The 18,560-nt window shown below is 45.0% G+C and overlaps 1 protein-coding gene across 1 annotated transcript in view; it reads right to left on the bottom strand.

Moving 5' to 3' along the window:
• Positions 1-18,560, bottom strand: part of lrmda (leucine rich melanocyte differentiation associated) — a 195,399-nt gene that overhangs the window by 16,738 nt on the left and 160,101 nt on the right. Inside the window, exon 6 of the mRNA XM_062400902.1 lies at positions 8,407-8,491. Coding sequence (XP_062256886.1) covers positions 8,407-8,491 — 85 coding nt within the window. The remainder of the gene's footprint in view (positions 1-8,406; positions 8,492-18,560) is intronic.

Here is an 18,560-nt window from a genome sequence, read left to right as displayed (position 1 = left end):
TGTCTCTGGCTGAGAGGTAAGAAGTTTCTATACAAACACATTCATCTGCATGTTTGTTCCAGGGAAGGTGGTTGTCCCAGTGGGTCGTTGAGTCTTCTAACAGGATACTGGATTCTACTTTATGTTGCTGAGTAAATGATCACTATTGGCCCCTAGTCTCACTGCATATAAGTGACTCCGTGGCATGTATAGCTTTGTTACGATCACGCCTGACAGAGAGCCTTAGTGATGCTGCACAGCTGTTAAGCCATGCAGCGCGTGTTGTCAGCCAGCGTGATGAACTAGCCTCCGAGTGAAGTAGAGTCTAATTTGTTGGAGCCATTAACCAGGCTTGCATTAAGGCATGTTTTCATCTTGAAGGATTACCGTGTGAGATCAGTTACTCTACAATTATGATCTACAGTCGACTCAAAACACAATTTATAAAAAAAATGCTCTGATTAAGACGTATTATGTAACACGAAACACAGAGACAAGTATATTTAACATGCAGTGGATCTAATTCTGGTAAATTGCTGCATCGCACAATCTAACAATACAAGATATTTTGTATTAGTATCCATGGCCATATACAATAATTAAAAAGCTACCGGGACTTATTGGGATCTATTCCCGTCCCCTTTAGCATGACAAGTCGTCCAGCATCTGCCAGCATGTTCAGAGCTATTCATCAGGATGAAGGGTAGCAAGCCCCCTCACACAGACAGACTCTGCCTGCCCACCGAGCAATTTGTTTCAAGGGGTACTGACACAGAAGAAAACCGGTGGACCCAACATCCATCCTGCTGCAAAAATATCCAAAACCATCTGGCAGCAAAGTCCCTTCCTAAATTACAATGATGGACTCCCACCTTCGGAGACCAGAAGGCTCCATAACTGACTGAAAGTACAACTGAGAACACAGACCACATCTCGGTTGTCCCCGCACCGCAACTACAAATCACGGCGGGGGAATTAATAATAGTGTGGCTGCATTAGCAATCCCAGACTATCAGAGCGGATTCCAGCAGTAAGACCTATCCACTGTGGGTGATTTATGTTCTGCTACTTTCCTGAGAATGACCAGTGCAACCGGGAAGACGACCAAGGTCCCGAAGCACTGGCGCTGTGTCTTTCCAAGTGGGCTGGGCCTGCTTGGCAGATACAACCCATGTCCTCCTCTAACGGGCTGTCCCATCAGGAGAAGCAGCCAACGCGTTACTTCAAAACGTGTGTCTGTTTGTGCCGAGGCAAGCTGTAATGGAATGGTAATTTGTGTCGTCATTTATAACAAAGGTTTGTGTGAAATGGTCACAGATGGTAAAGATTTAAGAGGACACAGAGGACCCTGGCCCTGAGGAGTTCAAAAGTGTGGAAAGCTTTCAATATGCAAAATGTTAATTATATGACATTAGTTTGTACAATGACATAAAGTTAATAACAGTCATTTAATGGATCATTTAGGCCAAAACAATTCTAGCATTCTTTTGACTCGACTATGAAATCAAGGCAGAGCATCACAGAGGGAAATACTTACTTTTATACAAATAGTGAGAGAAGCAAAATATCTCGGAATATGGTGCTTTTCTCCTTTAAGTTTTTTGCTGTACACATCTAACATCACTATAAGAACTCAAGACACTCGGGAGACTCTCGCAGCTACATCAAACGGCAAGGTAAAAACAATAGTGTCACTGACATTTCCCCAAACCCGGCACAAACGGAATTATTCACACAGTGTGAGAGGAGTGCCATCCAATAACGGAGAGATAATGGCACTTGGTGGAAGCAAGCTTTCTCAAAGCAGTTTCGAGGTGGCATGTCAGGGTTCGGCAGTTAAGCCTGTCACGGAAGTTGAGGAGGTTATCCCGGCATTTTAATCTAGCCTCTCTCCGAAGGAGAAAACGTATAGGTGATTTCCAGGGCTAGTAATAACAAGGACGGGCCTGCCTCTAAAGATGAGCTCTCATCACTTTGGATGCGGATGGCGGTGCAGTGTTATGTGAAGCCGCGGTGAAGGATTGCAGGCCCAGTTTGCCTCGTCCCTTCTCCCCTCATCCATCTCCATAGGGCGGCTTTAATGGATATCCATGTTGCTGAGCCAATCCACTCCGGGGGAAGAATAATATCACATCATCCGACTCAGATAAAGGAAATCGAGCCTGTCCCCGTATACAGGGAGTATATACCACTGTGACGTGATGTGATAAGCAGCAGGAGTTCCCCCACTAAAGAGGTGGAAGGAGTTAAACAAAAATATGTCTTTGATAAATACATAATGGAACAGGTGGAAATTACTCCTCTTTTTTGGTCTTGAATAGATCACACAAGCCAGACACACAGGTTTAGGACTCTAGAATGTGGACACCCGACCAGACCTGGGTCCCGACCAGTCCCGGCGGGTCGAGCTGGGCTTGTGGACAAGATTTGGCTTAAACTAGATTTATTTTCTCCCGCGCTCAGATGGGTTCAGACAAACAAATTGCGAACTGAGACATTTTCTAATGCAGTACACATGCAGCCACAGACAGCAAAAGTATACTTAGAATGTTTAAATGTATTGATGTACACATTGTTAAGTTTGTCAGTTTTTTTTTTCATTTTGTTTTTATAAAGTCAACCTTTTTCCCTTTTTTTCAGAAAAGGCAAATGACTGAACACAGATTTGTGTGTTAAACTAATCCATGCTTATTCAGAGGGTAGAGAATCATCTAAAAACATATTTCCAGTACAGTATTCCGGCGGTGAATATCATTTTATTTATTCTACAAATTTTCTAAAATGAAAAAAATTATTAATTACAAGAAAAGATCCTGCATTCTTTTTTTTACTTACACAAAAGTATACAAGTTACAACAATTCTTAAAAAGAACATTATTTCAGTAAATATACCACAATGCAGAACTTTTGATCCTAGAAAAAATCTTTTTTGGGGGTTGAAATGCTTGTGGCTGCATCGTGATTTACAAAGAGGGTAACGGAGACGGCAGCAAGACACAGTCATTAGAAACCGATCTCAGACACTTCATCAGCTCGCAAACTGGCAAACACTGCAAGGATATAAAACCTTCATGCGGTGACAAGCGCCTGGGAAATGTTTTTATGAACTCAGCACCCGGGAAGAAAGCCACGTCTTTGCTTTGTCAATTCACCTCGTTGAGTTTGGTGCAGGGGCTCACTCAACACAAGCTCACGGCTCACGGCTGGCAGGGGGATCTGTATATATCATTCTCTGTGACAATGTTTCATCGTGTGTCAGTTCTCCATGCTGAACGCACGCACTGCCTATTGTTCTGTTCGGTGTAAGTTCACAGAGAGCGGCTCTGCGAAGGGCACTCTGGACGCGGAGGAGGAAAAGCTTACTCTCTGCTCTTTCCATATGCCTCATATTAGTTGCGTTGGCGGCCAGCGCGGGCCTTTGTGTTTGAGAGTGATGTTTATCAGGGGACAGATCCTGCTGGTATAACCATTACGAGGCTGAGTGAAATGTCTTGCAGAGCACGTACATGTGTGCGATGGGAAATGTCAAAGGTGCTCTGTCTTTTCTCACTGGGCTCCGGAGAGGACGGCTCCCTGCTCGGGGAAACACGCCAAGGCGGCTCAGAGCAGAATGGGAAGATTATCAGGGAGAAAGATGAGAGTTTTTTATTCTAAGTACAGACTGACATCAAACAGAGCCGAGGTATCACTCAAGATAAGCACGGAAATCAGCGCAGGAGCAAAGAAACAGATGTCTGAGGTAATGTAGCAATTTATTCGCCATTAAAAAGAATCTCTAACTTCTAGCAAATGTTCACTTGAAATAACAGGACTTTGTGAACATGTTAATATTCATGTTCAGCATCTGAGCCACGCAACTATAAATAATATAATCAGCCGCAGTTATTATACAGGCAACAATAAACAGACATTGGGGAACTGTATATCTGTTTCGGCGCGTTAACATTTTTAAAGCCGTCAAACTCACTTTTACTTTTACTGGGTGCGCTGTGCAAAGAACATTAAGTCATCAGTCAAGCCAACAACCTTTCCCTTCATAATGACAACAGCTAAGTTTCAACACTTGCAGTTTAGTCATCCATTAGTCATGTATCCCATCCAGATGTCTGGCGGAGGAGAGGAGGGGCGGAGGAGATAGCAGCAGGTGTAGATCTCTTTGAGCCCAGCTGAGCTCTAAAAGGCCGTGCTTAGCACCCACAGCTCCGTCATCTGGCCTCTCCCCTGTCTCCACCAGCCTCTCGACAGCCCATTCCTCATCATTTACCCCTTTTTGGCAAAGCCCAGAGCCCTTCTAATGGGCTGCTCTGAATGCTTCCAGATGTTTGTTTATTTGTTGTGCAGCAACTGTAAAACAGTTTACTCTTAGTCTGGATCCGTTCCCGATGCTCAATTTTTAGGGGGCCGGGGGAGCTCGAGGGGTGGGGGTGGGTGAGGGGGTGTGGGGGGGGGGGCAGTGCAGCAGGAGTTGCGGTGCAGATCACCCCGACATATAATGAAAGAGAACCGCCAAACAAATGCGAGGCGCCCCATGGGTGTCGTCAGGGAAGGAGGATTTTTTTATTTTCTTTGAAGACCGCTTGCCTCCAGGGATTTTAATAACAGTTGTGCACCATTTAAGATACATACATACAAAGTAGCTGGAAGCAGGCCCAGAACAACAACATTAAAAAGGCCCAGGGCTCACACTGTAAGGCAGATTTCAGGCATTCTTCCTCGTCTGTTTACTCGGCTTGTACAAAGATATCCCTTTCATTTACGGCTGTCACGGCTGAGGGATGGCCTACTCAAATTTAATCTGATACCTGTTACTAGCGCCTGGCATATTTATTGAAATATACAGAGGAAATGAAAGGTGTTTCATTAAAATCTCTGTGCACATGGATATATCAATCAAGTCTGAAGCATCTTCTTCCCCACCCCCCCTTCCCTATTTCGTCTGAACTACAGTTATAATTAGATCTATGAAATAAACTTGTGAATCTTACTTCAAAATGTGTCATCCTGGGTAAAGTGACAAGCTGGTGATAAATAACCCAGAGAGCTGCTATACGAATGCTGGAATTATAAGTCGTTATGCTCAGGTACACGGGGAAGTCAGTGGCTGTGGCTCAGTGGTGTGATGTGGGCCTCGTCTTCATGGAGACACGCAGTACTTTAGGCCGGGACTCCATTTTGGACTGTTAGATTTAGAGTTGAGTTGACAGTTGGACCAGCACTGAGAGTTAGAGCCAAGGTGACAGTAGTGGAGGATCCTCAGGCCCCTCTGCCAGACTATATACTCCACTCCACTCTGTGTCACGCCTTCACCAAGACACGCTGCAGCCCCCAACACCCTCCTTCACTAGCCCTCTCTTATTTTTAAGTCTCATCTTCTTTCGCCGGCTAATGCTACTCTTCTCCCTCCCTCCTTCATCTCCCCCTTCTTGTTCCATCCATCTATCCGTTGTCAGATCTGGGCTATGGTATCTTGATTTAGATTTCACTACAACACAACAGCACACGTCTCTGCCTTCCTCCCTCCTCTCCCTCCTCTCCCTCCTGCTCTTGTTTGCTCTGTCTCCTCCAGGTCGACTCCTCCACCAGCCGAGACAAGAAGCTTATCCTGGAGTTCTGTCCTTGGTTTCCACCCTTCTCTCCCTGGGCAGTAAACTGCCAGCACTGGCCTCCTATGGGAGCTCCTCGCTGCTGTAATTACCTCTGGCACCCCGGCTCTGGGGCTTGCACACAGGTGACATGTTGGAGAGGGTTGCTACACAGGGCTTAGGGGAGGAGAGGGAGGTTCTCTCTGTGCAGCAGACAGCTGCTGATCTGGCTGCTACTGCCGGAGTCAGGATGAAACTGCAGAGTCTTTCTTCTACCCGCATTAAAAAAAAGCCACTTCATTAAAACAACTGTTACAATCACATATGTTATAATATTCACCAAAGCCCTGTTTTCACTGGTTAAAAAACCCACTAACACCCACAAACATATGGCTAATGTCTCCAATGGGAATAGGTACAATCGACATTTACTCCATGGTCAAAGAAATGAGGTTTAATCAGCCCCTATTGGCAGTGATGGAAACGTGACACCTGGGTAAACGCACAAATTTAGCAAAGCAACAAGATGAGAGAGCTTCAGTCTTCAGTGTGTTTGTGATGTATATATAGAAATAAAAAAGAAAAACATAAAGGGAAACATATAATTTCAAGCAAATTTATCTACATTTAAAAACCTGTGTACACTAATTGCGTAAAGTAGGCATTAGAAGCACTTTCACAGCTTACTAAGGGTGTACTGCCTTACAATAATCTAATTCTATATTATGTGAAATGTCATATTTCAGTACCGTTACAAACAAGGAACTTTGTTGCTCCCGGTTTCTCCTTTAACGCAAAACAATAGCTGCATTTTACAGAAGCGAGAGAAACAAGCCGTTGTGAAAACAGGATTTACAGCCTCACCAACCCGCCTCACTTTTACAGCAGATGTGGAAGAAAACGTGTCGCGAATTGTTTAAATTCACCGTGCACATTGAAAACCAGGGTGTTGCATTGAACTCCCCGAAATGGTGCATCGCATTGTTCCACCCGTATTGTTCATATCCTGAATTTAACCCGGCAAACAATCAGTTGCTTGGAATTACTGTCTGAAAAAACGTGTTTGTTGTCGTACCGCTGTGCCACAGCTTTGTTCTCTGACAACGAGGAGGCACTGTGACCATCTCCCTAACACCCAGAAAACTCAAGTATGTTTAAGAAGTGTAAATAAAAGACAATAAAAACAAAGGGTGGGGGCGGGGACATGAAGAGGATGTGAAGGGCAAAGATGAGGGCTGTGTTATCTAAGAGTGCAGCGTTGCTTCATAAAAATAACAAATGGAGACTGTCACTGCTGCTCAGATCTGAGAGGAATGGGAAAATATTTCATGTGTCAGATCCCCTCACTTTAAAATGGACTGTTCTTAGCCAGGTCGGATTTTGACAAAGCACAGAGCTCCTCCGTGTCCTTAAATCCGGCGAGAGCTGCCACCGGCCGGGCTTGCGTGACACAGATCTGTCCTTGGCGTTATAAACTGAGGCAACACTTCTGGACACGCTAACTGATGAGTGTACTACAGCAGTTGTGGTCAACCCCATGATACCAAAGGGTTTTGCACTGTGAAGATATGTGATAAATGGCCCAAGCATAAACAAACGGCAGCGGGGAAATCACACATTTTTGTTGCCTGCCCGTTTCACCACAGCTCTCGTTGTCTCTCCAAGTTGACATCTTCGGCGCCGCCGCCTTCTACGCGTGTGACACCTGAGATATTTGTATTCTATATGTTTCAGCTCTGCGTCCATCACAATTGAGAAGTGTCATCAACACGCCCACTCGCTCGCTGGGAGTTTTCCTGCTGTCTTCCCTCAAGGCTTCACTAGGACATTTCCAGTCATTTTACATGGGAGCTGGTAGGAAAAGAACCTGAGAATGTTCGAGGCAACGGACTAGGAATGTTGCGTTCTCATACACAGCTTCTTAGGAAAATTTCAGGAAAATATCCCGAGTTCAGTTTACGTCTGCAAGCAGCTTTACTGTGAAAAGCCTGACTCCACCTGTCAATACACGGTTTCAGGCTGTGTTGTATTATAGAAGCCAGACAGTAAAGCTAACTTGAGGCCAAGTTACATTTTAACCATACATTCAAGATCTTAAAACAATGTTAAAATAGATCAGATCCTGGTTATTTAATGGAGACATTCCAAAATATATAAAATAAGGTGACCTGTTTGGGTGTGTGGGAAATAATCTTTGTTTAGAATTCCAATATTTTTTTTTTAATAATATTATATTTCGGAAGTCCACGGACATAAAGGTAATATGAAATGGAGAGGCAGATATTTTAATAAAAATCTCAGCTGAGATTCTTCAACAAATGCAGCATGGGGGGGGGGGGGGGGGGGCCTTCACAGTTAATTCAGAACACTGTATATTTTTAATGAACGTGATGAATTCCTCCTTGAGTGCAGTGTTTGATGTTGAGAAGTTGCAGCACAATTACATCAACTCGCTGCACTGGGTCAATACGGGGCCTAATCAATGTCTCGTATCAACAGATCAAGGATGCCTCATCATGTACATGAACCGTGTGCTCCCACGCATGCACTCAGATCAGAGTTAACCTAGATTACCAAGATTTATTCTCACTATCAACACATCACACAGAGGGGATGAGATCAGTGAGAATAGATAACACAACTTCGACTCAGGCTCCAGTTCAATAAATTCCCACTCTCCGCAGATGTTTGGGTTATGACTTGTATTTGCATAATCCATGGGCCTATGCGATTTTATATATTTTTTCCGGCTTGTTTATTTTGAAGACTATCTGAACATATGTGTTCACAACCCACCTGAATGAAAAGGTTATGCGTTTTCCAAAGGCCTTTGTGTTTTCCTTACCTTTGTGGTTCTTGGCGTCTCTGGACCCTCGGGGCAGGGGAGTGTAGGACGGTGGGTGACTCTCAGATCTAGAGTCATTAGGCGGCTATAAGAGAAAGGACACAGACAAATGGAATGAATGTTTCGTGAGGGGAGGGAAACATTTTTGACAAATTTCTAAATATCCCAATATATATATATTCATATATATCATTGTTCATGCTGACTATGAGTGTCATAAATCCTCTGGGAGCGACGCAGGAGCGGTTGGAAACGCTGCTCCTGTTTTATGGCATAATGTGGCAGGTCATGTTTTATTACTTATCACGTGTCACTCCCGGCATTGATGTTCTGATCTACTACCTGGTTAGGGAGGGGAGGTCTTAACCTTCACTCAGCCATGACCTGCTGCAGCGGTCAACCAGAGGGTAGACGTCACTCACTCCTCACAGAACAAACAAAGCGCGGACATGTGAAGGGATAGTCCCTCCCCAAGAAATGACCCCTCTCCAGTGGAAATATAAGTTGCATTTTATCCCTGATCCCTATTTCATTGGTTTGCCCATTTATTGTCAGGTATTGTGCAGAGATTTTGACTGTGCAACCTGGAGAGCAGCTGCTTGTTAGCAAAGTCAGAGGTTCAGGTTAAAGTCAGAGGTTCAGGTTAAAGTCAGAGGTTCAGGTTAAAGTGTGGCAGAGAGACAACAAGAAAACAGGCGTGACGCTCCCAAAGAGGTCAAGAGTTTCTTGGGTTGTTGTTCTTCCGTGCACTTTCAAGGTCCAGAACATTCTCTTCCTTCCTTAGCCTCTTAGCTAGCAGAGCAGGCAGTTTATCATGACACAGCGATATCTGATGCCTTTGCAGAAATACTTTCCTTTCCTGCAGGAAGGAATTCACTGGGCCTTTAATCATGGCCAGAAACTCGACTGACATATACATATTAGAGACGGTTGGGAGCTGCGTTTTTCCCACTTTTATTGTTGTCCCTCTTAATGCCCATGCATAACCTTGAGAAATCGAGTGGCCTGCGCCGTTAAATGGAACCATATTCTTCATGGGGCAAAGAGAGTACAGTGAATTGGAAATGATCACATAATATGCTCTCAGATAGAATCTCTAAAAGGCATTAAGGGCTGGCCAGCATGTGTCTCGTATTACGCCGCATGAGAAAAATGGCGAAAGGAGCCTATTCTGAGAACTCACTGTGTACATGCTGGAGGATCATGCTTTTGAGAGAACCGGCTTGGAATAGAAATATTGTTTTGACAGCAGACCTGCTGCTCTCAGCCTCTGGAGCGGCTGAAACCTGTTACAAATATCACAGATCACTCGCTGCTTTTGAGCTGCACTCGTATGGAATATGTAATACAAGAAGTAAAACCACCTAAAATAAGAACATACTGTTCTCAGGAAAGGAAACTGCCACCTCCCATTTTAGGAAATACAATCAGGTTCATACCGGTAAAGTTTTTTTTTTTACTGCAGCACCTGCAAAATGGACACAGAACCACAAATATCACCACCCACCCAAGTTACATTGAATCATCCTATTTGCAAAAAAACTCTATGTATACCACTGAAGCTGCAATGAACTCTGGGTATTTTACTGACATTATCCTGAGGGGTTGTAGGTGATAAACCCAAATTTCCTCGACACTCTCTCTAGCTGCTCCTGCAAAGCCCATAGTAAAAACTGGAGGATGTCCGAGTGAGCCCAAGATGTTGTCTGGAGGATTCACCCCGAGCAACTGATGATGTTTCTAATATGTGACAGAGGCAAGATTTGAAAAAAAAAAAAAAAAAAAATGAGATTACAAATATTCCAATGATTCAAGAGGGAGTTTTTCGGCTTATTTTCATTTTTTGCCATTTGCTTTTGAGGGTATAATTGATATTGGTTTTAAAAATGAACACAAAAATTGTCAGTCAATGACAATTATGCGCTGACGGAGCCAGCCAGGCATTAATAAAGCAGTTGTGAAACCTCCTCTATTTGCTCTAGCTCCACGCTCCTCTGAGTTGCGCCCCTGCTTGCCTCATTTCCTGATCTGCCTGAAAGATCACAAGCCTGGGCCTCTTCAAGCATGCTTGGCCCCAAAAGGCCCCTTCTAATCCTGCTGCTTGTCCACAATTAATCTTCCTAGTTGCCACATTATTAACAGCACCACCCACAGACCGTGTTAGAGGAGTCCTGGAGGAAAAGGGGAGAGGGAGGACGGCTGGGGTGAGCTCTATCCCAGATAGAGCCCGGGCTCGGTCCCATGGGACGTCATTCACCTTCGCTTTCAGTACCACCACCCACCCGGTCCCTGTGTGATGCATGATATGACCACTTCACCTCCTCTGTATCAGGCCCGCTGATCAAACGCCCGGCCCATTCACCATCTGGGGTTGTCACACAGCACGAGCATTTTACCCCACCCACAGAACATCAATCAGCTGGCTCCCCGTGTCCTGATCCTCCCCTTTTTTTTTTTTCCCCCTTTCACATCTGCACTCTTTCACTTTAGCCAATGACCCGTCCAGAGGGAAGAGACAGCAGCAATGCTTGTGGGAAGAAAGCATGTGGAACAAATAAAGGAGAGCGTTCGGATTATCTCTTGCTTTCAGAGGACCGATGGAATGGCGACTTTTTTTTGTTCTAATGTTTTACAGAGGGGAGACTGAGATCTGGGCGCCATGTCCTCCCTGTAAAACCACCGGTGCATGTGCGTCAGACATATGTGATAAGACTCTGTTGTGAATTATTAGAATAGTAATAGAAATTTAAAGAATTTACAAATTTCTTGCCTTAACTGCCGAATACAGGAGTTTTATATGTGCAGATTGCAGTGCACAGATTTCAGCGCTCAAACATCTAGAACAAATGAAAACCTAGTTATCATCTTGTGATGTTGTTATATCTCCTTTAAAGAAAAGAGCTTCTTCTGTGTTTGCCTCTGCGCTCTTTCTCTCTCTGTGTCCCCGCTGTGTTTTCTCCAGTCGTACCTACACTGAACAGAGGGAGGTGCTACTGTGTCATCTATTTAAGATGCTCCTGGACCCCCTGTTTCCGCCCTCCTCCTACCCCCCCCCCCCCTCCCCCACCACCACCACCTCTTTCAGCTTCTCTCTGCTGTCCAGATTAGTCTGCTCATCAAGCTGAGCATTGTTTTAATTTGCTGGGCCCGGGGCATATGCTGAGTGTTCACATCATTATTGTCTCTGTGCGGTGTGAGTTATCGCCGCAGCTTATGATAATGCAGCACAAATTTACAGGCTACGGAGCGATCCCGTGATCACACAGGGTGGACGGAGGGAAGCGGAAAGAGAGAGAGAGAGGAATGAAATAAAAGAAGAAGAGAAGTGTGTGTGTGTGTGTCTGTGTGTGTGAGAGGGAGAGACAGAAAAATGGGAGGTGGCAGAGAGAGGAAGCTCGGTTGGATGTCATTATGAAAGATGATTCCCGTACAGGATCATACATCACACCGGCGCTGTCTGTCTTCTCCTTCTCTGTGTTGTTACGCGAGTAAATGCTGATAAACCCAGAGGCAATGGTGATTATTAGTTCCAACATATCACCATGCAAGAGGGGGGGGGGGGGGGGGTGGGCAGGAAGAGAGAGGCAGGGGAAGGATGAAAAGACGAAGAAAAGCAAAACACTGAGAGAGCCACATGGAGCACATCCCCACCTCCACAGTGGGGCTCCTGGAAATGTGAGATACCAGAAAGCGAGTCGAGGAAGGTTGACGCTCGTCTCCGTGTCGTTGTTTTTTTTCAGACGCAGCTGCGACAAAGTTTACCAAGTTTTTGCCAAGCCGGGCTGTAGCTCGGTGGTTTTCATATTAAACTACAGCGCAGCAGCTGATCCGCAAAGATTTACGATGTGATTATGATGTCGGGAGCCAAAGTATACAAAATATTTTGGACTTAGCCGTGCGCACACTGCAGCGCGGGCCCTGAGGTCTGACCCCTGCCAGCTCATCCTGACACAGCTGGTTCCCGCCTCGCCTCACCTCACCTCCCTCCTTAAGACTGACCAGCAATACAATCTAATTACAGCCGCGCTACAGAGGGAGACCAGTGTAAACACCAGCCCTTTTTTATCTCCTTATACATCTGGACATGTAGACAAAGTGCTAAAAGGAAATAAATGTGGCCTGACAGCCACATCAAAGAGTTCAGCCAGAGGCTTACTGCTACTTAGGGCACAGGAATGTTGTTGCTAAGCATCAGCCCGCAACCTATCAGGGTGCAAAGAGGGTCCTGTCCTGCCTCGGAGAGGGGAGAAGGGGGGGGGGGGGAACGAAGAGGAGAGGAGGAGGAGGAGGGCTGACATTGAGGGGAAGCTAGGGACTCAAGGAGATTTTTTTGTAGCTTAAAGCAATTGTTGGAAGAAACAAGCCTTCTGTTTTGTTTTCTCTTGACACCATTTCTGCTTTTTTGTGCTCGCAAAAGACATGTATAAAAATGTCTTTTGATATGTTTTCTCTTTGGGTCTATATCAAAATATTTCTTTTGTGTCTGTGCGTGGAACTTTGTTTTTTTTTCATGTCTTGTCTCTGTAAACTGGTGCTGCTTTCTGATCATGTTAGAGATCAGAGGAGACACAACTTGTGAACTTATTGGAGTCAACACTTAATGCCGGCATGACACGTTTATCTCTTCACTAGATGGAATACTTTACGATTCATGTCTCGCGCTTCTGAAGTTCCGAGAGTTGCGAACAACAGCAGCACTTTAAGAAATAAACAATGGAGAAAAAAAACAAACAAATAAGCAGTACAAGCTCGCGGCGCCTTACGACATGCGGCGATGAAACAAGAAATGCTCCGATTCATTTTATCCAACTGCAATTTATATGTACACACAAGACTTTTGTGTTTTCAAAGAGACGCCTATTATGACGCATAATACCCAAAAATCTATATTTGTAAATTACTACACATATTGGCTAAAGCACAAATTGTTTAAAGGCTTAGCAACCATCACAACTGGTGCAGTACAAAGGTAAAACAGTGGTATATACAAAATCATAAATCGATTGTCTATACCTGAATTGAATGATTGTGGTTAAAGAAGCAGAAAGAAATACAAGATTTTGCTTTTAGATTGCTACTGTGTGCATGAAAAATTATGAATTCTCTTTTCTTATGGCGGTGGGGAGAGTGTGACGGTCCCTACACTTGTGTGGAAGACTGCTGAGCGTGTGTGTAATGATTTACCAGTTCTACTCCAATGAACTTGCTCAGAGTAAATGTATCATATGATCACTGATCACAAGAGCAACCGTTCTGATGTGTATCTCGGGGTAGTAGGGTGGAGGTGGGGGGGGGGGGGGGGGGGGCACGGAGCGGGTAACAGTGAAGCGCTGCTGTTTTGTGTACGGCTGAGCGTCAGACAGGCAAAGGTTGAGTGCTGCCGGACGTTAATCATCCGTGGCGATGACTCATAGATGGTAATAAGGCCGTGTTTGTTTTTGGGTTGGAATTGAAAAAAAAAAAAACGGCCGACCTTTTCTTTTGCGAGTCCTGCAGAGTAAGTGCAGGTGATTCTAAGCAGAAATGTAAACCTACGTTACAGGTGCACAGTACAATTAGCTCCAGGCTATTTCCGGTTTTTTGGTCTGGTATGACCTTTCCATGCGTACAGGTTCCAAATACTGGAAAGGAATTCTCTGAATGTCATGTATCCTGGGTAAAACTATGATTTAATGTCTTATTCGAACTTCACACGAAACACAAGTGATTCTTTTGTAAGTTTTCAAAAATACGGGCAATTTCTTTTATTTCTAAAACAGGACAAAAAGGTCTGAAAGTTGTGATCCACCTGTGACAACAATCTTTTTTTTGTGTGTTTATTCTTATTAACTGGTGCGAAAACAAATATTTTTTATCTTTCCCTGTTTAACCCAAACTACACAAACACACACAAAGCAAACCACGGCAGCTCAGGAGTGTGACATATCATGAGGTTTTCTGTTCCCAGTAAGGGCTGTAACTAACGTCAGGGCTGTTTTCTAGACTGTGGGATGTTTAATAATTGAAGACTCTGAGAGCGGGCCTGTCACACCGGCTTGTCTAGAATGTTTCCTATGCAATTAGACGCCGAGAGACATTTGAAGAGGACCCAGAGAAGGAGCCACAAAAAGTGACATGTGAACTTAAAGGAAATTAGCTCTTCACACGAGGGAAATGTGAAGGTTACTTAGCAATGCTTAACTCGCACTGCGGCTGTGTGAAGTGTGTGTTTGACTCAGCCTCGCTGTGAAGACTGCGATTTTCTTTACTTTGAGCCGCCTTCAGTCAGTTAGATCACAGAGGGAATGAAAACTAATTTTGACTCAAGGCATACGGAAGCAAAAAGAAAACCTGAGATGTGTCGAAATAATGAGTTCGCTTGATGTTTTCTGGGATGATATGGGACGATGCAGACAGATGCACAACTCACATCTTTACCCCAGGACACACACACACACACACACACACACACGCACACACAGAACATTTAAACCACGACTTCAAAACACACACATTTGCATCTGTGCATGTGTTCATGTTATAAAGTGCACATATATGCCCTCATCTTATTCTAATGCATGAAACACTAATGCTCATGTTCTTCCATGTTTCACTCGTGCACAAACACAAACTGATTAGTTGATTAGTCCAGATGCAGCCTCACATATCTAAACATATAACTCTGACTTGACCTCAATGCAAAATAAAGAGAAGTATTAACCCAAAATACCTTGGGTTTATCAATGTTTTTGAAGCTATTAACTTTACAAGCATCAAGTGTACCCTTGTTATTATGATTGTTGAACTTTTGAACTGCGTATTTAAAAAAATTCCAAACGTGATGATGGTAAGTAGACTACTGAAAATTGGATTCCTCATGATTTCCAATAGAAAATATGACACTCGACAACCAGTAAATACAGATGATAAATATGCTCCCTATCCGTCTCCACACTCTCCGCCAATCCCTGACAGCCGTTCGCAAGAAATACACCCCCCCCCATCCACATCTCACATGGGCTCCATGTCGCCATGATAACACTGTCGTATTCCACACCTATCATAAGTCACAGGCAAATGACCCAGATCCTCCGCAGCGAGACAGAACCCTCTGCGGGCCTGTAAGCTGTATCATTACACCATGTCATCTTTATGGCACGGAGCAAAGCCCGGCTCTCTAATTACATTCTGCCTACTTCATTTAGCCAGACAGGGACAGAGCAGCAGGCAAACAATGCATTCAAAATGAGCCGCTCTCCCCTGCTCTATGGCTGCCCGTGTTGTTCTGCTGGCGGCTGTCGTTGTCCCCCTGGTTGTTGTTGATGTTGTTGTTGTGTCTCCATAACCTGTGGAGGAAAGATAGCAGAGGGGCCCACGCCGTGCCACGCCCTCCTCCCCTCTCCTCCTTGACTCCTCCACCTCCTCCTCCTCTCTTCCTCCACCCGTCCCTCAGAAGGACTTATGAAGGTGAGTGGCTGCGTGACAGGCCGGGAATAAAAAAGACAAACCAGGGATAAAAATTAAATAAAAAGTAGCTGTCTGAAACAGTAATTGCACTTCTTTGCTGAGCATGCTTTCAGATATATAAACCTGATTTACTGTCGGCGTTGCTGCCACAAATCAGAGGGCCCTCTGAGAAACACTCGTGCTATGAAATTGTTTAATCTCATCAAGTTCTGCTTTCACAGCAGGCCATAAATCACATGGTCTTTGTTATCATAGACCTCCATGAGCGCCTCTGAGGCAGGCAATGGATCGTGGGTATATATAATCTTGACTGCGCAAACAGCAGGGTCTGAGCAGCCTGAAATACTTTCATATTAGCCGCGGTGCAGCTGGCGGAACACAAGCGCCCTGATGGATATCTCATTTCCTGCACTCTGCATCTATTTCGAGCAAATTATTACTGCATAAATTTCTTGTCAACAGAAACGGCCAATTAATTAAGTTAAAAATGCACTCGTGATCACATTTACACACCAAACAGGAGAGCGGGGCAATTTCCCACTAAGTGAATTTACCGCAGGGGTCACCGTAATGAATGATTTTAAACTTTGTCATAAAGTCGCAGACAGGCCAATATCTACACAGGAGCTGTGGCGCAGACTTACCCGCGACATATTTGCATAAAGCATATTTATGTGAAAACGCTAGAGGACGACAGCCGGGGGGGAGAGCAAATAAAGTTTACAACTACAAAACAAAATGTACGCCAACCTCTGCCCTGCCAGTATTTCATCAAAGAGGTGGATTGGATGGAGATCCCGGCAGCACCTTTGCCATTTAAGATACAAAATATACACATTTAACAGAGCTCGCGATCTGAATGAATTATTCATAATGTATGAGGTTGGTTGTTTGGGGGGTGGGGGGGTGGGGTCTATTGGTGGGTGTTTATTCAGCTTGGGCCGTTTATCAGACGATGAGGATCCCACGGCCGGGATGAGCTCGTAGATTTATCTGTGTTTGGGCTCCAAAGCAGATAAATCAAGGGGTGTAATCACGCTCCGAGTGGCCCAGCTGTGACCCCGTCCTGAACTAATGACACAGGGATATCTAAGCCCCTCTTCCTGTTCCTGGGTTAGGCCCTTCGGTCCGTCCCCCTGTCACACAGGGAGCTGAAGAAGGACGCGGCTGCACAGGGGAGCCGAGGCCCTCCACGTCCTGTTTACACGGCACCAACAAGCGCCGGCTGCTCGCCCCGCCACTAAAAAAACCCCGGGTGGAACAAAGCTAGAACGGCAGACGGCTACTGTACAACAATGTTTGCTCGAACAATAGCAATGAGTATCGATTGCAAGTACACACACGGCGAGTTCGCGAGCTGCTGCTCACGAGAGTCGGTGTAAGAGACGCCGCTGTTTGGACGAGGACGTCTCCTGTTCCCTCGCGGAGGAGCAAAGGCGGAGGAGCAAAGGCTTTCTCCTGGACCGAGCCCACTCTGATTTATCATGTCTTCTGCTAGCAGGCTGTCCGCTGATTAAGCCAGTGGAACTTTGTTTCACTCTCCTCTCTCTTTAATCTGTCTCTCAGCAAGATAAATTAGCCAGTGCCATGCTCCTTCCCTCTTTGCCTCCCTCCTTCCGTCTCTTCCTCTCCCTCTCTGCTTTCTTCTCTGTTTATCTTCTCTGTCTGTCACACATTGAGAAGAGAGCAGACACATCTGCTCCTCTACGCTGCTGCAGCAGGAGATAGGGCCGGGCTGCGTCCCCGGTCAGATTTGGCTAAGAGTGTCTGTGACTGAGAACGAGAGAATGAGTGTGTTTTTCCTCTCCCTGTCTCTCCCTGTCTCTCCTTGACAACATTCTGTCAAACAGTCTCCATCTCCTTGGCCGGGTTTATGCTCTTTGTTGTTGGCTAGTAAATCAGCGAGTATTTATGATCCGCAATCCCTATTCTTAGTCTTTTAATGGCGACACGTTTGTGGGTGAATTAAAGCCGGGTTTTATTCACTAGGCTGTGGGCCAGAGCGAGGCCCGGGTGCCTCTGCCTGTGAATGTTTTCCCGTCTCCACTCTTGCCCGGTGGTAAATCACACTCATTGTCAGGCGGTGCTAAGTTAGTGTGCGTCATTGGGGAGAGCAGGAAGCACTGGGCATAATTCTGTCCATCAGTTAAATTTATTGTATCGGTAGCTTTGTAATCTCCACCCCATAAATGATGGGGCTGACAGAGAAGAATTTAGTTTTAAGGGCAGTGTTCGTCAGGATTTTGGCTGGACCCTCTTTTTCAGCTCCCATACCCAGCCATGAAAGAAAAATGTAAACCTCTTTGTTTAATTGTGTTCTTTCCAATGATTTCCCCCCCAGTTAGAAATATTTGCCAGGTTATCATTTACATGAAATGTTATAGAGTTCTTTATAAAAAGGCAAAAAAAAGAGGGAAACAGAGAGAGAGACAAAGAAGAGGGAGTTCGAGGACATGACCTCGCTCTGGCATTTTATTCCAGCTGAAATGTGTGGGCCTAATACAAGGGCACTGCTGCAGCATCTGCTTTGCAGATAGTGAACTTGGCTGCCTCTCCGTGCCTGTGGATATAAATCAGACGAGGCATCTCAATGCTAAGGCCTGACTTCTAGAGGCCAACAAATCTTTAACATGAGATTAAGGCCTCAGCGGAGTCATCCATCTCTGGGTGATGGAGGAAAATATCAGAGGACTCAATGGGCAATGTGG

This window comes from Platichthys flesus, chromosome 12 (assembly GCF_949316205.1).
Source record: "Platichthys flesus chromosome 12, fPlaFle2.1, whole genome shotgun sequence".
NCBI lineage: Eukaryota > Metazoa > Chordata > Actinopteri > Pleuronectiformes > Pleuronectidae > Platichthys > Platichthys flesus.
This window is presented reverse-complemented; position numbering and strand designations above follow the sequence as displayed.